At 37.8% G+C, this 16,767-nt stretch overlaps 1 protein-coding gene across 1 annotated transcript in view; it reads left to right on the forward strand.

The window, feature by feature from the left end:
• LOC149074160 (BTB/POZ domain-containing protein 3-like) overlaps nucleotides 1-13,803 on the forward strand; it is a 66,950-nt gene extending 53,147 nt beyond the window's left edge. Inside the window, exons 3-4 of the mRNA XM_089246215.1 lie at nucleotides 10,053-10,455; nucleotides 11,135-13,803. Of these exons, the coding sequence (XP_089102341.1) occupies nucleotides 10,053-10,455; nucleotides 11,135-11,821 (1,090 nt within the window). The 3' untranslated portion in view covers nucleotides 11,822-13,803. The remainder of the gene's footprint in view (nucleotides 1-10,052; nucleotides 10,456-11,134) is intronic.
• The last annotated feature ends 2,964 nt before the right edge of the window (nucleotides 13,804-16,767 follow it).

Consider the following 16,767-nt stretch of genomic DNA (forward strand, 5'->3'; position numbering starts at 1 on the left):
GCCGCTAATTAAATGCATTTTATGGCGGTACTAATAACGCCTATTCAGAAGAGATGCCTACAACAGTATATATTTGGTGGCGCCTGATGATAATGCTATCTATCGATATAACACACACACAACAACCCCTCTACAACGATATTTTTTCTTGGTCCACAGAGTATCGTTATATCGAGGCTTAACTGTCATCCGTTACTCAGAAAAATACAATAGCGTTACAGAGATGCAGCTCTTAATAGGAAGTAATCAATATTAAAGTATCTATTAGCATAAAATTGAATTAAAAGTCTGAAACGCATTTTTTTAATGTGATTGAACTGTTAGAAAAATTTAGAGCTATTACGTATAATTATATATACGGGGTGATTATAAAAAAACTATCCCGACATATGGGTCCCTAACTATCATACCATTCACAGAAACTGAATGAAATTTTGGCATAAGGTATTTTTAGGTATGCGCTCAAGAATGATATGGAAAACAACAGTGTCACTCTAACAGTTACTGTTACAGTGAGAAAATTTCGAAAATATCAAATGGCAACACCAAGTTTTTTGTATTGGAATGCGATCTCCATACTGAAAAACACTAAATAGCGTTGGAATGGCACCTGTAGCACGAAAATCCCCGGAGCTAGGCAAGGAAAAAGTAAAAAGGACTTTGCCGTGCACCAGAGCATTAATGTTCGTTTCATTCGTCACACCGTTTCTTCGGCTGAGATCCCAGCCTGATTAGTCCTCCACAAGGTCATGCGGAAAATTTGTGAAACACAATAAAATGCTTTATTTTATGCTGCTTCTCTGTCCTTATTGGTTGTCCTCACTTTTAGCCTACCTGCCGCCGGTGATTTTCATGCTACAGTTGCCGTTCGAACGCTATTTAGGGTTTTTCGCAATGGAGATCACATTCCAATACAAAAAACTTGGTGTTGCCATTTGATATTTTCGAAATTTTCTCACTGTAACAGTAACTGTTAGAGTGACACTGTTGTTTTCCATATCATTCTTGAGCGCATACCTCAAAATACCTTATGCCAAAATTTCATTCAGTTTCTGTGAATGGTAGGATAGTTAGGGGCCCATATGTCGGGATAGTTTTTTTATAATCACCCTGTATATAGGGTGGCCATATTTCATCGTAGAAAATTACGGGACATTGAGATTGTTAACCTCTCAGCGGCATTGACGAGATATTTCTCTTTCTTAACAGCCTCGAATCTTAGTATTAACAAGCCCATTTTGCAAAGTTGATTTTTCTCAATGAAACACTACCATATGCCCTTACTTTGCACCTGCTGAAAATCGGAAGAAATCCTACTTCATTAAAAAAATATATGTAATTTTTACAGGAGGTTTAGTGACTTGTACTATGCCATGGAAAGGACAAATACAAAAGAATACGGGACGTCAATTTTTGCCAAAAAAAATGCCCATTATGGTTAAAGTTTTCTAAAAACTAATGGATGGGAAATGAAGATATATAGCAAACCTGTAACGAATAAAAAGTATTCCACAAAACATAAATAAAATAAACATGGAATGTGACAAATAAAATGTGAGAAACTGGCTGTTACCCGCTGCCTCGCTTGCGTGGATTTGGTAATCTGAAATTGCTCGGCGATGATATCCCCCATATTACATTTGCACTCCCTTGGGGGTTGAATTTTCAGAAGTTCCGTGTTAGTGAGTCTTTATATTTTAAAATTTAATACTCACCAAATTTCATATTTATAGCTTCAGCGGTTTGGGCTCAGCAATGATTGCCCCATATAACCTTTGAAAAGACACTTATGACCTCCCCCCTCCCCCAGGGATCGAATTTCGGATTGAGTTTTTACATCATGAAATAAAACTACTGATCGAATTTCATATTTATAGTTTCAGCGGTTTCGGCTCGGCATGAGTTCTCTATAGCCCCGTTCACATGTGTAATAAAACATCCCGGGAAGTTCCCGGTAACGGGGAACAAACCGTTCACATGAAGTTTATGCTGGTAATCCCACCTCTTCTTTCCGGAAGTCGTCACTGGTTACGTAGGTTGAACGGAAGTGATTGATTCAAGATGGTTGATGAAGGAGCTTATAGCAGTTTTCGCGGCGCAAAGGATTATGGGAGAGAAGGTCGGTGTCGACCTCCAATCCGGCCCAAGAAAGATGGGCTTTTTTTTATGAGCTTCTCTCCCACCTTTTTCTTCCCTACGAGGGGAAAAAGTTGTGATGCCGGTAATTATCACCAAAGCGACCCCCAATCTTGCACATGTGAACTGGGCTTATATAATCCCCATTATGATCCCCTTTGAACTACCCCTTCTATGACCCCCTTTAAGCCCCGTTTACACGTGTAAGATTGGGGGTCGCTTTGGTGATTATTACCTGCATGGCAGCTTTTTTTTTCTCATGGGGAAAAAAAGGAGGGACGAAGATCCGTCAAAAGAGTCCCATCTTTGTTGCGGAATAATGGTGGGTGACTCCGACCTCCTCTCCCATAATCCTTTGTGCCGCGAAAACTACTGTAAGCTCCTTCGCCAGCCATCTTGAACCAACCACTTCCGTTCAACCCACGTAACCAGTGACGACTTCCGGAAAAAAGAGAGGGAATACCGGCATAAACTAAACGCCATGTAAAACCGGTTGTAGCGAAAATCCTTGTTACGGGTAACTTCCCGGAATATTTTATTGCACATGTAAACGGGGCTTTTGAAGTCAAATTTTGAAAATCCAGTTCTTAGTGGGTCTTTATACATCATGAAATAATGATAAAATTTCATATTTATAGCTTCAGCGGTTTCGGCTCAGCGATGATGAATCAGTAAGTCAGTCAGGACATGTTATTTTATATGTATAGATTGGAGTAAATACGGCTCTAGTGGATACACACTGTGCCTCAGGCAAAAGCCACAGTGGGACACATTTCCAGGTTCAAGTAATAATTTTTAATTGAAAAAAAAATTCTGCAATTATTTTCGTTCCAGGATTCCAAAACCGTCGGCCAATCACCAGGGACGTGGAAGCTGGAAGTGCAAAGAGGGCAGAAATTTAGATTAGTGGAAGGGAGACAGGGAATGAGGAAATACAGTTAGAATTTCAGAAACTACCATACGAGGTAGAAATTCAGAAACTACCATATGAGGCAGAAATTCAGAAAGTGGCAAGGGAAATAGAAATTCGAAAAATACCATAGGAAGCAGTAGTTTAGAAAAAGTCCAGTTAGGTAGAAATTTGGAAATATGCAGTGGGAGCGAAATTCAGGAAAAAACAATGGAAACGCAGACGACAAGCAAAGTAAGGGATAGGAACAAAATTTGAAAAAGTCAAAGGTCAGAAGTAGAAAAGAAATGTCAAGTCGCAACTACTTTAATATACAGTATGTTTGTTGATCAAATCCTTATGAAATTTGCAAGTAATAAGACACATCAAATATTCTATTGTATATCTCAAGGTCACAGACTCATTGGATAGGCCAGTGTTTCTCAAGATGGGCATCGCGGCTCCTAGAGGCGTCACCAACCTTTGTCAGGGGTGCCACGGCAAGATAATAAATAGGCATGCAAATATATTCATTTGCATGCTTATTTATGTTTTGAAGTGGTTCTTTTACAATCATATAAGTGAAAATATTTTGCCGGATAATGTCTCTCACAAGCACTCGAGATGGAAAAGCACGAAGCCCCCCCAGTTCGAAGGACAATACAGATTTATTTTACAGAACAGCTATGTACACGTATTCACAAGCAGCGATTTGGCAATACAGAGAGTCTCGTGAAAGCGGCTTCTAACAGACAAGAGATCTCAGGACGAAACGATGAACCTCTCCGCGAATATACGAAGTACAAATGACTGGATACCAAGCGAAGATAATTGGAAAGAAAAGTCACATTCCTCTGTGGGGAATCGAACCACCAACCTCGCACTTTCCGGGAGTGTGTTCTACCATTAAACTACAGAGGACAGACATGTTCTTTTCTAAGAACACTGTGTTCCGGTTCATCGTTTCGTCCTATGTCGCCATCTGGAGGCTAATTTCGTTACGAGCTGCTGCAGAGTTAGGAGGCTTTCTATTGTGAAGTCCTGTTCAGCCCAAAGGAACACAGTGTTCTTAGGAATGAAAAAGTCTCTATCCTCTGTATTTAAATGGTAAAACACGTGCCCGGAAAGTGCGAGGTTTGTAGTTCGATTCCCCACAGAGAAATGTGGCTTTTCTTTCTAATTAACTTTGCTTGGTATCCAGTCATTTGTACTTCGTAAGAGATCTCATATTTGTAAAAACTCAACAAAATTCCTTACAGTTCGGCCCTGGCGGCCCAACTACATAGGGAAAATGAAACCTTCCAGAACAAACTACCCGATTTTCGCGAGATCTTTCCACGTCTTTTGGCGCTCTGACATCGCCAAATCGTCGGAGCTGTCACCATACTTGCCAAGTTTGTTGTTAATTTGGCGAGATTTACAGAGAAATATGTCAATGGCTACTTACAGGAGAAAAATTACATAATAAATGATAAATAATGACTATTTACATAATTTTCGTAACAATATATTTACTAAACTATTCTGGGGAGCCACGGAAGAACCATGAATCGGGCAAAGAAGCTGCGTGTGGCAAAAGTTTAAGAACCCGCTGGGAGAGGCATTGGACAGATGATAGAAATCACTAGTGCAAATGCTCCCAGTGCAAAAAAGCAAGGGGGACAATTACCTCTCTTTTGCCGCGTAGCTGCCGTTAGAATTATTGTTATTGCTCGCATGATTCGAGAGAAATCATGTGAAAATATATTTTCACTTGAAAAATAATTAAATAATTTCCATAGTTGTATATGTTTCGATAGAAATTCAATGTTAACCTTTAAATATGTCGGAGGGAAACAAGATGAGATCATTTCTAGTTATTTGAATTCATGGGCTGAAAAAAAATGAATAAACAGTCAGACCTCTTTAAGTGGATAATTAGCTCATGTTCCGTCCCGTTTCCATACATAAAGATAAGAGAAATCGGATTTGTGGACACTGCTTAATTTGATAAAACCACTAAACTGAATGTTTCTTTCTAAAATCTTGAGACGCAACGTATATAATACAAGACATACACTTTACACGTCCATTAGTCTGCGTCCTTTTTAGAGTTTCGATGTTTTTTTATCGAATTTCTAGGAAAATACTAAGCAAATTGTTCTGAAACTTCCGTCACGTAGACCCTATGCCTGCACTCACAATTTCCATGAAAATTTAGTAACGAGTGCATTTAGGGGACCAACAAAAAATTAAACAATAAAAAATATTTTTGATAAACCCTGAATGGCAAAAAACTTCAAATGATTTGTAACTTTCACAAAATGTTGTACCAATTTTGTGTAATATTTATGTGCTTTTTCGAGAGAATATCAAGTATATTTACGAAGATACAAATGTTTTATATGAAAATTCCAATTTTCATTTCATGTTTTTCGCCTATAACATGCGGAGTTTTCAACAAGAGTTTTTTTTTTAAATTCACACAAAAATTAGCGCTATACATGAGACATCTTGTGTAGAAATTTAAAATGTAACAATTTATTATTCAACGAGATATGAACATTTTTATAAATGATTATTAACTGCGCTTGTGCAGAAAATAACGGTTTTATTTTTTTCATAATTTAGTTGCCAGGTATATAATTGCAACTTATATAAAAATTTCAGTTGAATGTCGTAAAAATTCAAAAAGATATACGCGATATCGTGAGCTGTAATTTATGTTACTGGCTGAGAATTCCTGGATGATAAGGGTTTTTCCCCAAATTGGTATTTCGATTATTTTATGTTACTTGATTATTTAAAAAATAAGCCCACAGCTTTATGCGAATGAGCGAAGACATGTGTCTGATGCTATATAAGAGAAAATCTTGATCATAACACGCGTGTGTGATGTCAAAATGAAGAAAATGCAACAAAATACTTTTATGTGAATTTCATAAAAATTGGTTGAAAACTCCTCATGTTATAGGTGAAAAACATGAGTTGAAAATTGGATTTTTTATAGAAAACATTTATATCTTTGTGAACATACGCTCTATTATACAAAAGTATTATACAAAACTAGTGAAATATTTTGTGAAGTTACAAATACAAATACAACGCCACAACAGGCAAAATGCCCAACGAGGTGGCTGATAAAAAGATGCCCATAAAAATATGGATGTCATATATTTTAAAAAAAAAACAGCAACCCAATTAAAAATGCAATTAACACAAATTATAATGAATATATACACATGATAAAATACTATACAATGCCCATAAAGAATACCTATAGTCGTCTTATTCTAAGAATGGATAGCTTCTCGATTTACCCAAACATGTTTATCGTATTTCTTTTTAAACGTGTCAATTGTGTTACAATTTACTACCTCCGGGGGTAAGCTATTCCATTTATTAACAACCCTATTAGAGAAAAATTCCCTGCGACACCATAACCTTGCATTGTCCCTCACCAATCGATACCGGTGTCCCCTTGTAAAAGCAGTCGATTGGTGGTAAGTTCATGGTCCATCCTATCCATCCCATTGAAAATTTTGAACACTTCGATCATATCTCCTCGACACCTGCGTTCATCCAATGTAAACATATTCTAAAAATGAAGTCTCTCTTCATAACTCAAGCCCTGTGTGCCAACAAGGACACGCGTAGTTCTTCTCTGCACCCCTTCAACCAATTCTATGTCCCTCTGTAGGTATGGTCTCCAAAACCTTACAGCATACTCCAGTCCAGGGCGAACTAATCCTCGAAAAAGTGGAAGAATGACTTTAGGAGAACGCGAAGAGACCTTTTTAAAAATGAGACCAAGCATTCTATTCGCTTTTTTGACCACCGCTGAGCAATGTTCAGAAAACCTAAGTCGCTCATCAATGAGAATTCCCAAATCGGTGACCCTAGTTGCATCCGGGATAGTGACACCATTCAACTCGTAAGAGAACCGTGGGTTGTTCCAAAATGAGGTTGTGAACCAAAATGAGCGACCATGCACTTATCAACGCTAAACGTCATGCTCCATTCATTTGCCCATGCTGCAATCCTGTTTAAGTTGGTCTGGAGCAACTCCCTATCGCTTTCATTCCCGATTACCCCCATTAGCTTCACATCATCTGCTATTTGCTAGTAATCCCATCGATACCCTGATCAAGTTTGTCGATAAAAAGTGAAAAAAGTATGGGGCGAAGGACACTTCCTTGAGGAACTCTACTTGTGACGTCTGTCCAACCAGAGAATTCCCCGTTCACCATAACTCGTTCCGATCTATCTCTTAACCACGATTCTATCCAATTCAGCAAGTTGCCCCCAATTCCAATCTCGTGTAAGCGCTTCAAGAGTTTGCCATGTTGGACCCGATCGAATGCCTTCTGGAAATCAAGGTAAACAACGTCGACATTTTTTGCTCTTACCCAAAGCCTTAGTCACGTGATCATAGAAGCAAAGGAGGTTAGTTACACATGACTTCCCCTTCCTGAACCCATGCTGATTATCCGACAATACATTATTCTCGTCTATCCACTTCACAAACTGCCTTTTGATGATAATTTCCAAAATTTTCGAGAGGGAACTCGTCAAACTCACTGGACGATAATTTGACACCGCTTCTCTACTACCCTTCTTAAATATCGGAACAACGTTAGCAAGTTTCCAATCTCTTGGGACGATACCCTCAGCAACACTACTCCAGTGTTCATTTCCAGTCTTTTTATCATACGGGGTTGATAAAACCTTTTTTTTCATGTTTTGTCGGTATCCTGAATGCACTCGTGGCTAAATTTTCACAGGACATTGTAAGTGCAAGCATAGGGTTCACGCAGCGCCCCGTAACATATTCAATAATGCAATAGCTCTGTGCACGGATTGACTCCTACTGTATCGGCCAAAAAATAGAGGGATGTCAAATGCACAGGGGTGGCCCTTAACCTCTTTACGTAGAGTGACAAAATATTTTTGCTCGGAGCAGTGCAAGAAATACATTCGAGTTCTCCCTCCTTTTTTTCCCGTATCTTGACACTTCATTGCTAACCCAATATACGCCAGCGTTCTGAACCGGTGGTCCGCAGGCAGGCTTGATAAAATTATTCATCCGTTGTAATTAATATCAGTAATATTCATATGTGTTCAAATAAAAAATTATACCTTCATACATAGGTTTACCATACATCAACGAGGACAATGCTGGAAATTGCGATGTTAAGTACGGGATATCACTAAATTTTGCCAAAAGTTGCAATTTATTGCTTTAAATGCAATTTGCTAATTACTGCTAAAATTGCTGGAGGGTGTGGAAACAAAGGACCACTATAAATCGGAGTAAACCAAAATTTGTGAAAAAAAATATTCCAATGATCTGATAACCATATTTCCTTGAGAAAAATAAAATTTGGTTAACTGGGATCTTGAATAATAATCCGTAAAGTACGAGACATCGCAAATTGTAAGAAGTAGGACCAATTACCCCAATCATAATTAAAATACAAAAAAAAAATTTAAGACAAAACGTTAAACTTGACAAATAAAACGAAGAAAAGAAATGGGATCTAATAAACGTGAGATGAATATTTATCATTCTTGCCATAATTATCATAATTATAATTTATATTACGGGAACGCTGTGTGTATTCACGACCTGGAGTAAATCATTTGAATTCCTTCTAGCGGTAGTAAATATTTCAAATTCAAATTTTTCGCGTCGTTGAAAAAACGGGACAAATGTATGAAAAAAATCGGAACAACGAAAATTATATAGATGCCCCGTAATACGGGGCGCAACCGTCAAATTGTTTCAGACATTTTACTGGTCCTTATTTTCAGAAAGGTTGAGAAACACTGCTATAAAAGCGAATAGTATTTTTTTTAATTTATTTTTCTCATTTACCTCAGGATTATTATTGCTTTTTTTTTTCTCCCTCACCGAGTTTTGACGAGTAAAAAAAAAATAAAGTTTTACACATAAACAGAGGAAGGGCTAAAAAATGGGGTAAGAATTAAAAACCTGTTTCATTTCTACCCCTCTATTTCCTCGAAGCTAACAAAGATTTCACTTTTTTTAGATGTACCACTGGCACTTCAATTGTACTACTACGTTCAAAAAGTTCCGTCACTTATAACTACGGAAGAATTAATACTGATAGAACATGTTTATTTGGTGTTTCCTTCGAAGTAACTATCCTGTGCAATTATGCATTTTTTGCCATTGTTCATACTAAGATGTAAATGCGGATTGCAAACTTTTTTTTTTCTGTCACACCCTCTAGTGCCTTCGTCGCTGCTCGTTGCACTTCTTCGGAACCTGAGAATCGTTTCCCCTTAAGCAAACTCGTTATCAGAAGGAAAAGAAAAAATGTTACATATGGGGCAAGTGTTCAGGGGAATAAGATGGTTGGGAAAGTATAGGAATGTGATGGTTAGACTGGTAATCTGACATAGGAAGAACCTTCGAGTCCTTAAACGTCCGCAAGATTTGGTGAGATGCAAGCGAGCAGATCTTTGGAAGGCCTAGTCGTGGGGGCTCCATCAGAACAATGCACCGCTCACAAGTCCCTCCTGCTGTCAGAACATCACATTCGGATACTTCCACAACCAGCTTATTCCCCCTGATCCTGCCCATGTGACTTTTTCCTCGGATAAAGAATTTGCTTAAGGGGCAACGATTGTCAGGTTTGGTAGAAGTGCGGTGAGCAGCGACGAAGGCACTGGAGGGAGAGGGTGTGACGAAAGAAAAAGCTTGCAATCCGCATTAACATCTTTGTACGAACAATGGCACAATGGCAAATTGCGCAGAGTAGTTACTTTAAAGGAAACACAAAAATAAACAGGTTTTATCTGTATGCATTCTTACGTAATAAAATAAGTCTCGACACTTTTTGAATGTAGTAGTATATTATCCGAATATGTTGCCAAAGGCCTATACGTAAAGGGATTACATGGAAGGTAAATTATAAGTTCCATTTATAGTGGACAGGAAAAAAAATAATGTGCCCTTCAGAGTTTTCATTAATGCACCACATTATTCTCACCACATGAGCATTTACTTTTGCTATTTCAGATACGCTTATACTGACACTCTGAACTTGACATCAGTGGAAGATGCGATGTTAACGGCGTATGCAGCCAAGAAGTACCTGTTGCCTCATCTGCTGCGTGAATGTTTCGTCTTCATTGAACAGCACGTCTCGCCAAAGAATGTATGCCAAGTGTATGAATTCGCGAGTGTGTTGGAGGCCCATCATCTCATCTACGAATGTCTTAACATCATCGATCGTCAAACGCATCAAGTCCTCAACTGTCAAACATTTCCCTCGGTTTCCGTCTCTACTCTGGAGACTATAGTATCGAGGCCGTATCTCAATATATACTCCGAATTCTCGCTTTACTCCGCCGTCCATCTATGGGCTGAAGAAGAATGCAAAAGAAAGAACGTCGAGATTGAAATCGAGAATCTGCGGCTGGTAATGTTCAGCAGTTCATTATTTTTCCTTTCCATTTGAATATGTTTTTTAAGTATAATGAAAGATGTTTTAGCTATTGAATGATTTTTCATGTTAGTTGTAATATCTGAAGAGGACTTATATCAATTTTGCGATTAAAAGCATGTCTAATCATATCAACGTAATTATTCTACTTTTTGATACGATTCAAAGTTTTTTTTCACAATTAGTGGAAAATAACTTTTCCTTCACATCCATTCACGATAATAAACAAAGATACGCACGTAAGTTCTAAAATATCACTTTGAAGTGTGATTTGTCATTAATTAATGACATGATATGCAGCCGCTCGTCGTTACCATCGTCCCCTTACATTTGATAGATGCTTACAAAATTTAGCTTAGCGTTGATATATGACATCAAATGAGGCAACGTTCCAAAAGATGTATTATCGAACGATGGGTGTGTGAAACTCTTTGCTTCAGCAAGGAAAAGTGAACGAAATAATTTTATTCATGTCTTTGTTCATTTTCTGCTGTATAGTTTCACTAATTTTCTTAAAAGCTTAGCTGAATTTTCTTGATTTATGTTGACTTTTCTCCCATCATGAAAATAAATTTCCTTGCTGGAAAAAGTATTTTTCTTAGTTATTGTGCTTATGTACATGCGTGCTTTTAAGCTATTCCCCTTTCTATTTCAGGCTCTAGATACAGTCTTACCTAATGTAAGATTCTTGGCCATGAGCGCAGAGGAGTTCTGTAAGGGCCCAGCAAAAAATGGTCTTCTCACAAAAGACGAAAGCTATGCTATCTTCATGAATCTGGCGATTCCCGGAATCGTGCCGATGCCTAAAGGACTCACATCAGACATGACTAAAAGAACTGTACCGCCAGATTTTTTCGTGGCGACGCGTTACAATCCCACCGGTTTCCATTCGCCAGTCCGACCGATCAAAGTCTGTGGCACACGTTTCACGGTAACGAATCACGATATATTCCTCGTTGGTGTTGGATTTGCTGTAAGACTGGACAACAACTTCTTCTCAGTCAGGCAACCAAAATACGACGGAACTCTCAGATTCCTTTACAAACTTCAAGAGGATAAAATTGAACGCGAAGACATGACGGTCAGCTTCAATTTGGCAAGAGACAAAGACGTTCGTTTACGTTTGCGCAAGACATACTTCGTCAGGAAAGGTATCGAATGCGAATTGGAACTGCACGTCAATTCGATGCTAGCGGAAGACGTTGTGATACCAAACATGCGGAATCGAAAGAAAGAAGACACCGTGGATGGCATCACTTTTCATTTCCATCAGTTCAATCGCGGACAAGCGACAAGTACATCTGAAGTCATGGAGTTCTCAGAGATATTCTTTTACTTCTGAGATGATGTATTCCTTTTTTTTAATCGACATACACAAGCACCATAATAACTGAGAGAAAGTCCACCAATATAAAAATCAAAGCCAAAAATGATTCGTACGAAGTTACTTACTGTGACTAGGCAAGTGTGTCATATACAACTGGTAAAATAAATCGTGGCAATGGTATAAGTATATAGAGAGAACCGTATTTTAAAAAATACATTCTATGCAAGTGTATATAACTTTTGAACTCTGCAAAAGTGTATAAGCATATCGATAATATATTTTTCTGAAAGCACAAATACATCTCAACAGCACAGCTGATTGATTTCACTATCGTTTGAAATTCATAAAAAAAAGAACATTTTTCCTCTCATTGTTTTTAAAAACAATTTATAACTTTTGAAATATATAATTATTATGAAACGTGTGTATATACTATACGTATAAGCTTGTACTTGAAATGACTAAGCACAAAATTGATTTTGCTCCTTTCATTCACTGTATATAAACTGCACATGAATGTTCTCATCGTCTTTACGCATTAAAAAAATTATCTCGCGCTTTTTGAATCAATGGAATAAGATGATTACTCTTTTCAAATATGGATTTTAACACTAATCACTAACTAATCGAGATTGCTTGCACAAAATGTTCGAAGTGTTTATTGGGGATATCTAGCTCAGAAAGTTTTCTTTAAACACCATTTGATGACGTTTTTAAAATAATACAGTTTAAAAAGATCAAAACCTTTCATTTGAGGTATTATAACACTGTCGCGTTGTACAGCAAATTGCACAGTTTATTACTAAGACGAATATAGTAAATTGTAGGCATTTTAAATTTGAGTCAAGCTTTATGTTTTCTCTTTCGATGTTTTCGCACCAATCTTTATTATATTGAACTTACTGCTTTGTTATAGTAAAATATCGTCGTAAAACATCTGATGATGCTCTTAATTTCTTCAGTGATTGTATTCTAATGTGATTTATTAGTGAAAAGTATTTTGTAACTCGTCCTATTGTTCTGTGAGTAAATTACTAACAGGGCTAAAATGTTGTGGTCCAGTAGAAATTTCACTTATACTATACAAATACAAGGCCACAACAGGCAAAATGCCCAACCAGGTGGCTGAAAAAAAGATGCCCATAACAAATATGAATGTTACATATTTCTAAAATACAGCACCCCCCCCCCCAATTGAAAATGAAATTATAAAAGCTAAAAACTATATATACGTGATAAAATACCATACAATGTCCATAAAAAATATTCATGGTTGTCTTAGTCTATAAGTTATTCTGGATGAAACTTCTAAATGTTTCGTTCACAGATGGGGATAATATCTTCGTGTCTTCAGTAGGAGGTGGCAGTCACCATTGTCCCGTTGCATGATCACGACAAATCAAGACGAAATGTTTTATTGAGTGAAAGATTCACCAAATAACGAGTATATATTCGAAATTATCGCCTTATCAAAGCATCTACTTGGCAAATATTTTCTCCCATCTGGCTGTTTTCGCTTCTTTATGTGATTAGCAAATTGCTGCAATTTATAAAATATCAGCAGGAACACTGCTAGACATCCAGCTCTTTTGTTAATGGGGTCGATGCGAACCTGTTCGACAATCAAGATCTATAGTCACTCTCAAAGATCTCTTCCGTAGTTTTAAATAAATTCTCATTTGGGAATTAAACTTTATCTGGACCACGGTCTTTCAGTCCGGAACCTAGTAAAAGCTTAAATTCATTTTACATTACTGATAAATTTTTCCACAAATTTTAGGTATTTCAATCGATCACATTATTATGTGATTCGATTTCCCCCCACCCCACTATTGTTGCCATACATTTACTGTATCGTTATTCATATACAAAATTTATGAAGCCGAAAAAGTACCAATGTTAATCTTGGTGCTGACAAATGTACAAATTTTTATCGGCAATTTATGATAAGATTTGAAGCTTGTCTGTTGCTTGTGCATAATAAATTGAGCTGCTTTAAAACTATTACCTGTGGTACGGAATTCATTTTATACGTTGATATCATACAGTAAAACCTTTATAAATTGACCACCTGCAGTGCAATAATTTTCTAGTCAACTCACAAAGATGCAGTCCCCCAGTAGTCCTGTAGTTCCTCCCTGATAAACGGTTTACCTGAGACAGATGGGCAACTTAGCAGGTTGTATTGTATTTGTTATGTTCCTTGTATAACATTCTGCACTTGACCAACACCTTCTAGAACAGAAGGTGTAGAAGGTTTAGGTCTACTCTAGAACGTGTTGACTGGACTGACTGACGTTTCATTTAGATTGATTCCAAACTTCACAAGAATAAACAAAGAAAACAAATCTTAATATAGGATGTGACTTTCTTTTACTTTGACACAAGCTTTGCTTCATTATTTGATCCCTGAAATCATGTAATTTAGCGCAGCAGACGCCAGTAATTTTCCTTCCCTTATATTAGTAGTTTTAAGATCTTGTAAGAGAGTGAACAGGCTATTCAAAAACTTCTTTTGTGGTTTCTATATCCTGAAAATGCAAGGAAAAATAATTGTTCTTTGCGTGATCTATCAGTAATGCTTTGTTCAGCAAATATTTTGTCAAGCAAAAAAGAAGATTAAAATATTTAATTTCTACAGTGGACGGCTTCTCAAATGACCCAAAGATTGAATCTAGCAGTTCGTGCGAGGTTCCAGTAGACTTCGTTCCTTAGTGGACTCGTCTTATCAATCCAAGCGCTTGAATTTCTTCATTTCTTCATCAGCCGAGTTATAGTCCTTATGAAAAGTTTTGTTGAGCATTTTTGATAAAGAAACTGAATTGGTGTTCAGCAATTTAATACGTTTTCGTAAAATGTATCTCGTAAGATTGGTTCAAAACCAATTACTGGTTACTAAAGGGTGTAACTAAACCGATTGTCAGAACTGTAAGAGATGATAGAATTCGCCAAAACAAACAACTTTCATCATACAATGTGTGTAAATTTTGATCAACTTTGCCCAAGAATATTACGACACCAACGAATAAGGCAAATACCCGAAAATACAAAAATCCTAATGCATTTCGGCACCAATGGGTGTCGTCTTCAGAGGAAAATATTTAATCACTAGTCACGCTGACCGAGTTTCCAACTTGGGTTGAATACCAAATCTTAACACTCGGTTGCTCAGCGTAAAAAGTACGTCTGTTCCTGATTGGACGCTTGCGGAATATTGCTACCCGATTGTTCTATTCGAATCGTGAATTCTATGAAAATTCGAATAGACCAATCGGGTAACACTATTCCGCAAGCGTCCAATCAGGACGCTGCATTAGTATCTCACGCAGGCTCACAGCTTGATTCTGACCACGACGTTTGAAGTGAACAGAAGTACTTTTTCCGCCGAGCAATCGAGCGTTAAGATTTGGTATTCAACCCAAGTTGGAAACTCGGTCAGCGTGACTGGTGGTTAAATATTTTCCTCTGAAGATGACACCCATTGGTGCCGAAATGCATTAGGATTTTTGTATTTTCGGGTATTTGCCTTATTCGTTGGTGTCTTCTTAATATAATGTGTGGTCGGATGGCAAGAACCGCGAGAGGGGGGACTTTCTCTGAAGTGTATGAAACGTCGCCTTTCGTCGAACACGTCATTCAGCTGCTATCCGTCGCCGATTTGACACCTGTATTGCAACTGGTGGTCGCTCATTTGAGCATTTCTTGTAAAGTTTTTGATAATCAAGATTATTTGTCTTCACTGTGTTCTCCATTTTCACCATGCAGGTGCCCTCTCACGGCTCGCCGCTTGCTTTCTGACCCCACATTCTAAGGTGAAAGCTATTTTTTTGTCGAGTTCTATCACCCCTTACAGTTCTGACCATCAGTTTATTTGCACCCTGTATATAGGCTGTCCCAAATTGTTTGCACAGCAGATATCTCTGCAACCGTTGACTTCAAAAACATACTTTCAATTACAAAAAGTTTTCAAATGACACGCAGCTACTTAAAATCTCAAAATTTGTTTGGGGGGGAGGGGGTCGTATACATAAAAAACTGATGCTCAAAAACCTAATTAAAAAGTTGTTCCCCAGTCTCTTCTGAGGGGGAAAGTGTTTGTTCGCTCCTTTATGTTTTTGTTGGAATCTTCTGAGGCCAACAAAAAAATTCCACGTTCCTACGTGCAATATTTGCCGAGATATTTCAAGATATTTGTAGAAGGTACCATTGGACATTTACGTCGAATGGACTCCCGAAAATGACGTAGCATATACAAATAGCATCCCTTGTGTGTTTTCCCTATTTTACTCTCTGAAACACGTTTATGCTGATTGTGGGAGTTCATCGTCGTAAACGGGCCAGATCTGGCAAGAAGTTGCCAATGGTACCATGTCCATCGGTCTCTAATGGTAATTTATGGTTTATTTATTTCAAGCGATTAAAAAAAACTGCAGTCACATCATTTTGTGCCATCAGTTGAGGTAAAAGCAGCAATGCAGGGAACGTCACTGGTGATTGTAAACTATGGCTTTCAGCAATATTCCTAGAGCGGTCCGAAGCTTGCAGGAATTCCTCTCTTGAAACTGAAACAGCAATGCTCCTAGAAGCTGTATGAGCACTGGCCAACGTATATCATTACCTAATTAAGACTAATTTAAGCCTGATTTAAGGGGATTATTTTGAAGATGGTTGTGCGTCGGTATTTGAGCTATTGAAGGTGAAGAATTATTAGTCCAACCAGACCAGTGGCGTATTTACTAATTACTAACTCCAGCCAGTGGTGTTTAGCGGGCTATAGCCCAGGGCGACAAATTTTAGGAATCAGTGGCTAAGAAAATTAGTACATAAGGAGAAAAGCGGCAAAATTTTATAACCACGAATCCGCCTCTGCCCGGAGAGTGAGAGACTAGGTCAGTGAGTAACCTAAAGAGTTTGCAAGCATGTGAGTAAACAAAAGTGTGTGCAAGTACGTAAGCAAAGGA

This window comes from Pholcus phalangioides, unplaced genomic scaffold, assembly GCF_987345545.1.
Source record: "Pholcus phalangioides strain wild (caught in Gottingen) unplaced genomic scaffold, Ppha-v1.0 ptg000017l_1, whole genome shotgun sequence".
Lineage (NCBI taxonomy): Eukaryota > Metazoa > Arthropoda > Arachnida > Araneae > Pholcidae > Pholcus > Pholcus phalangioides.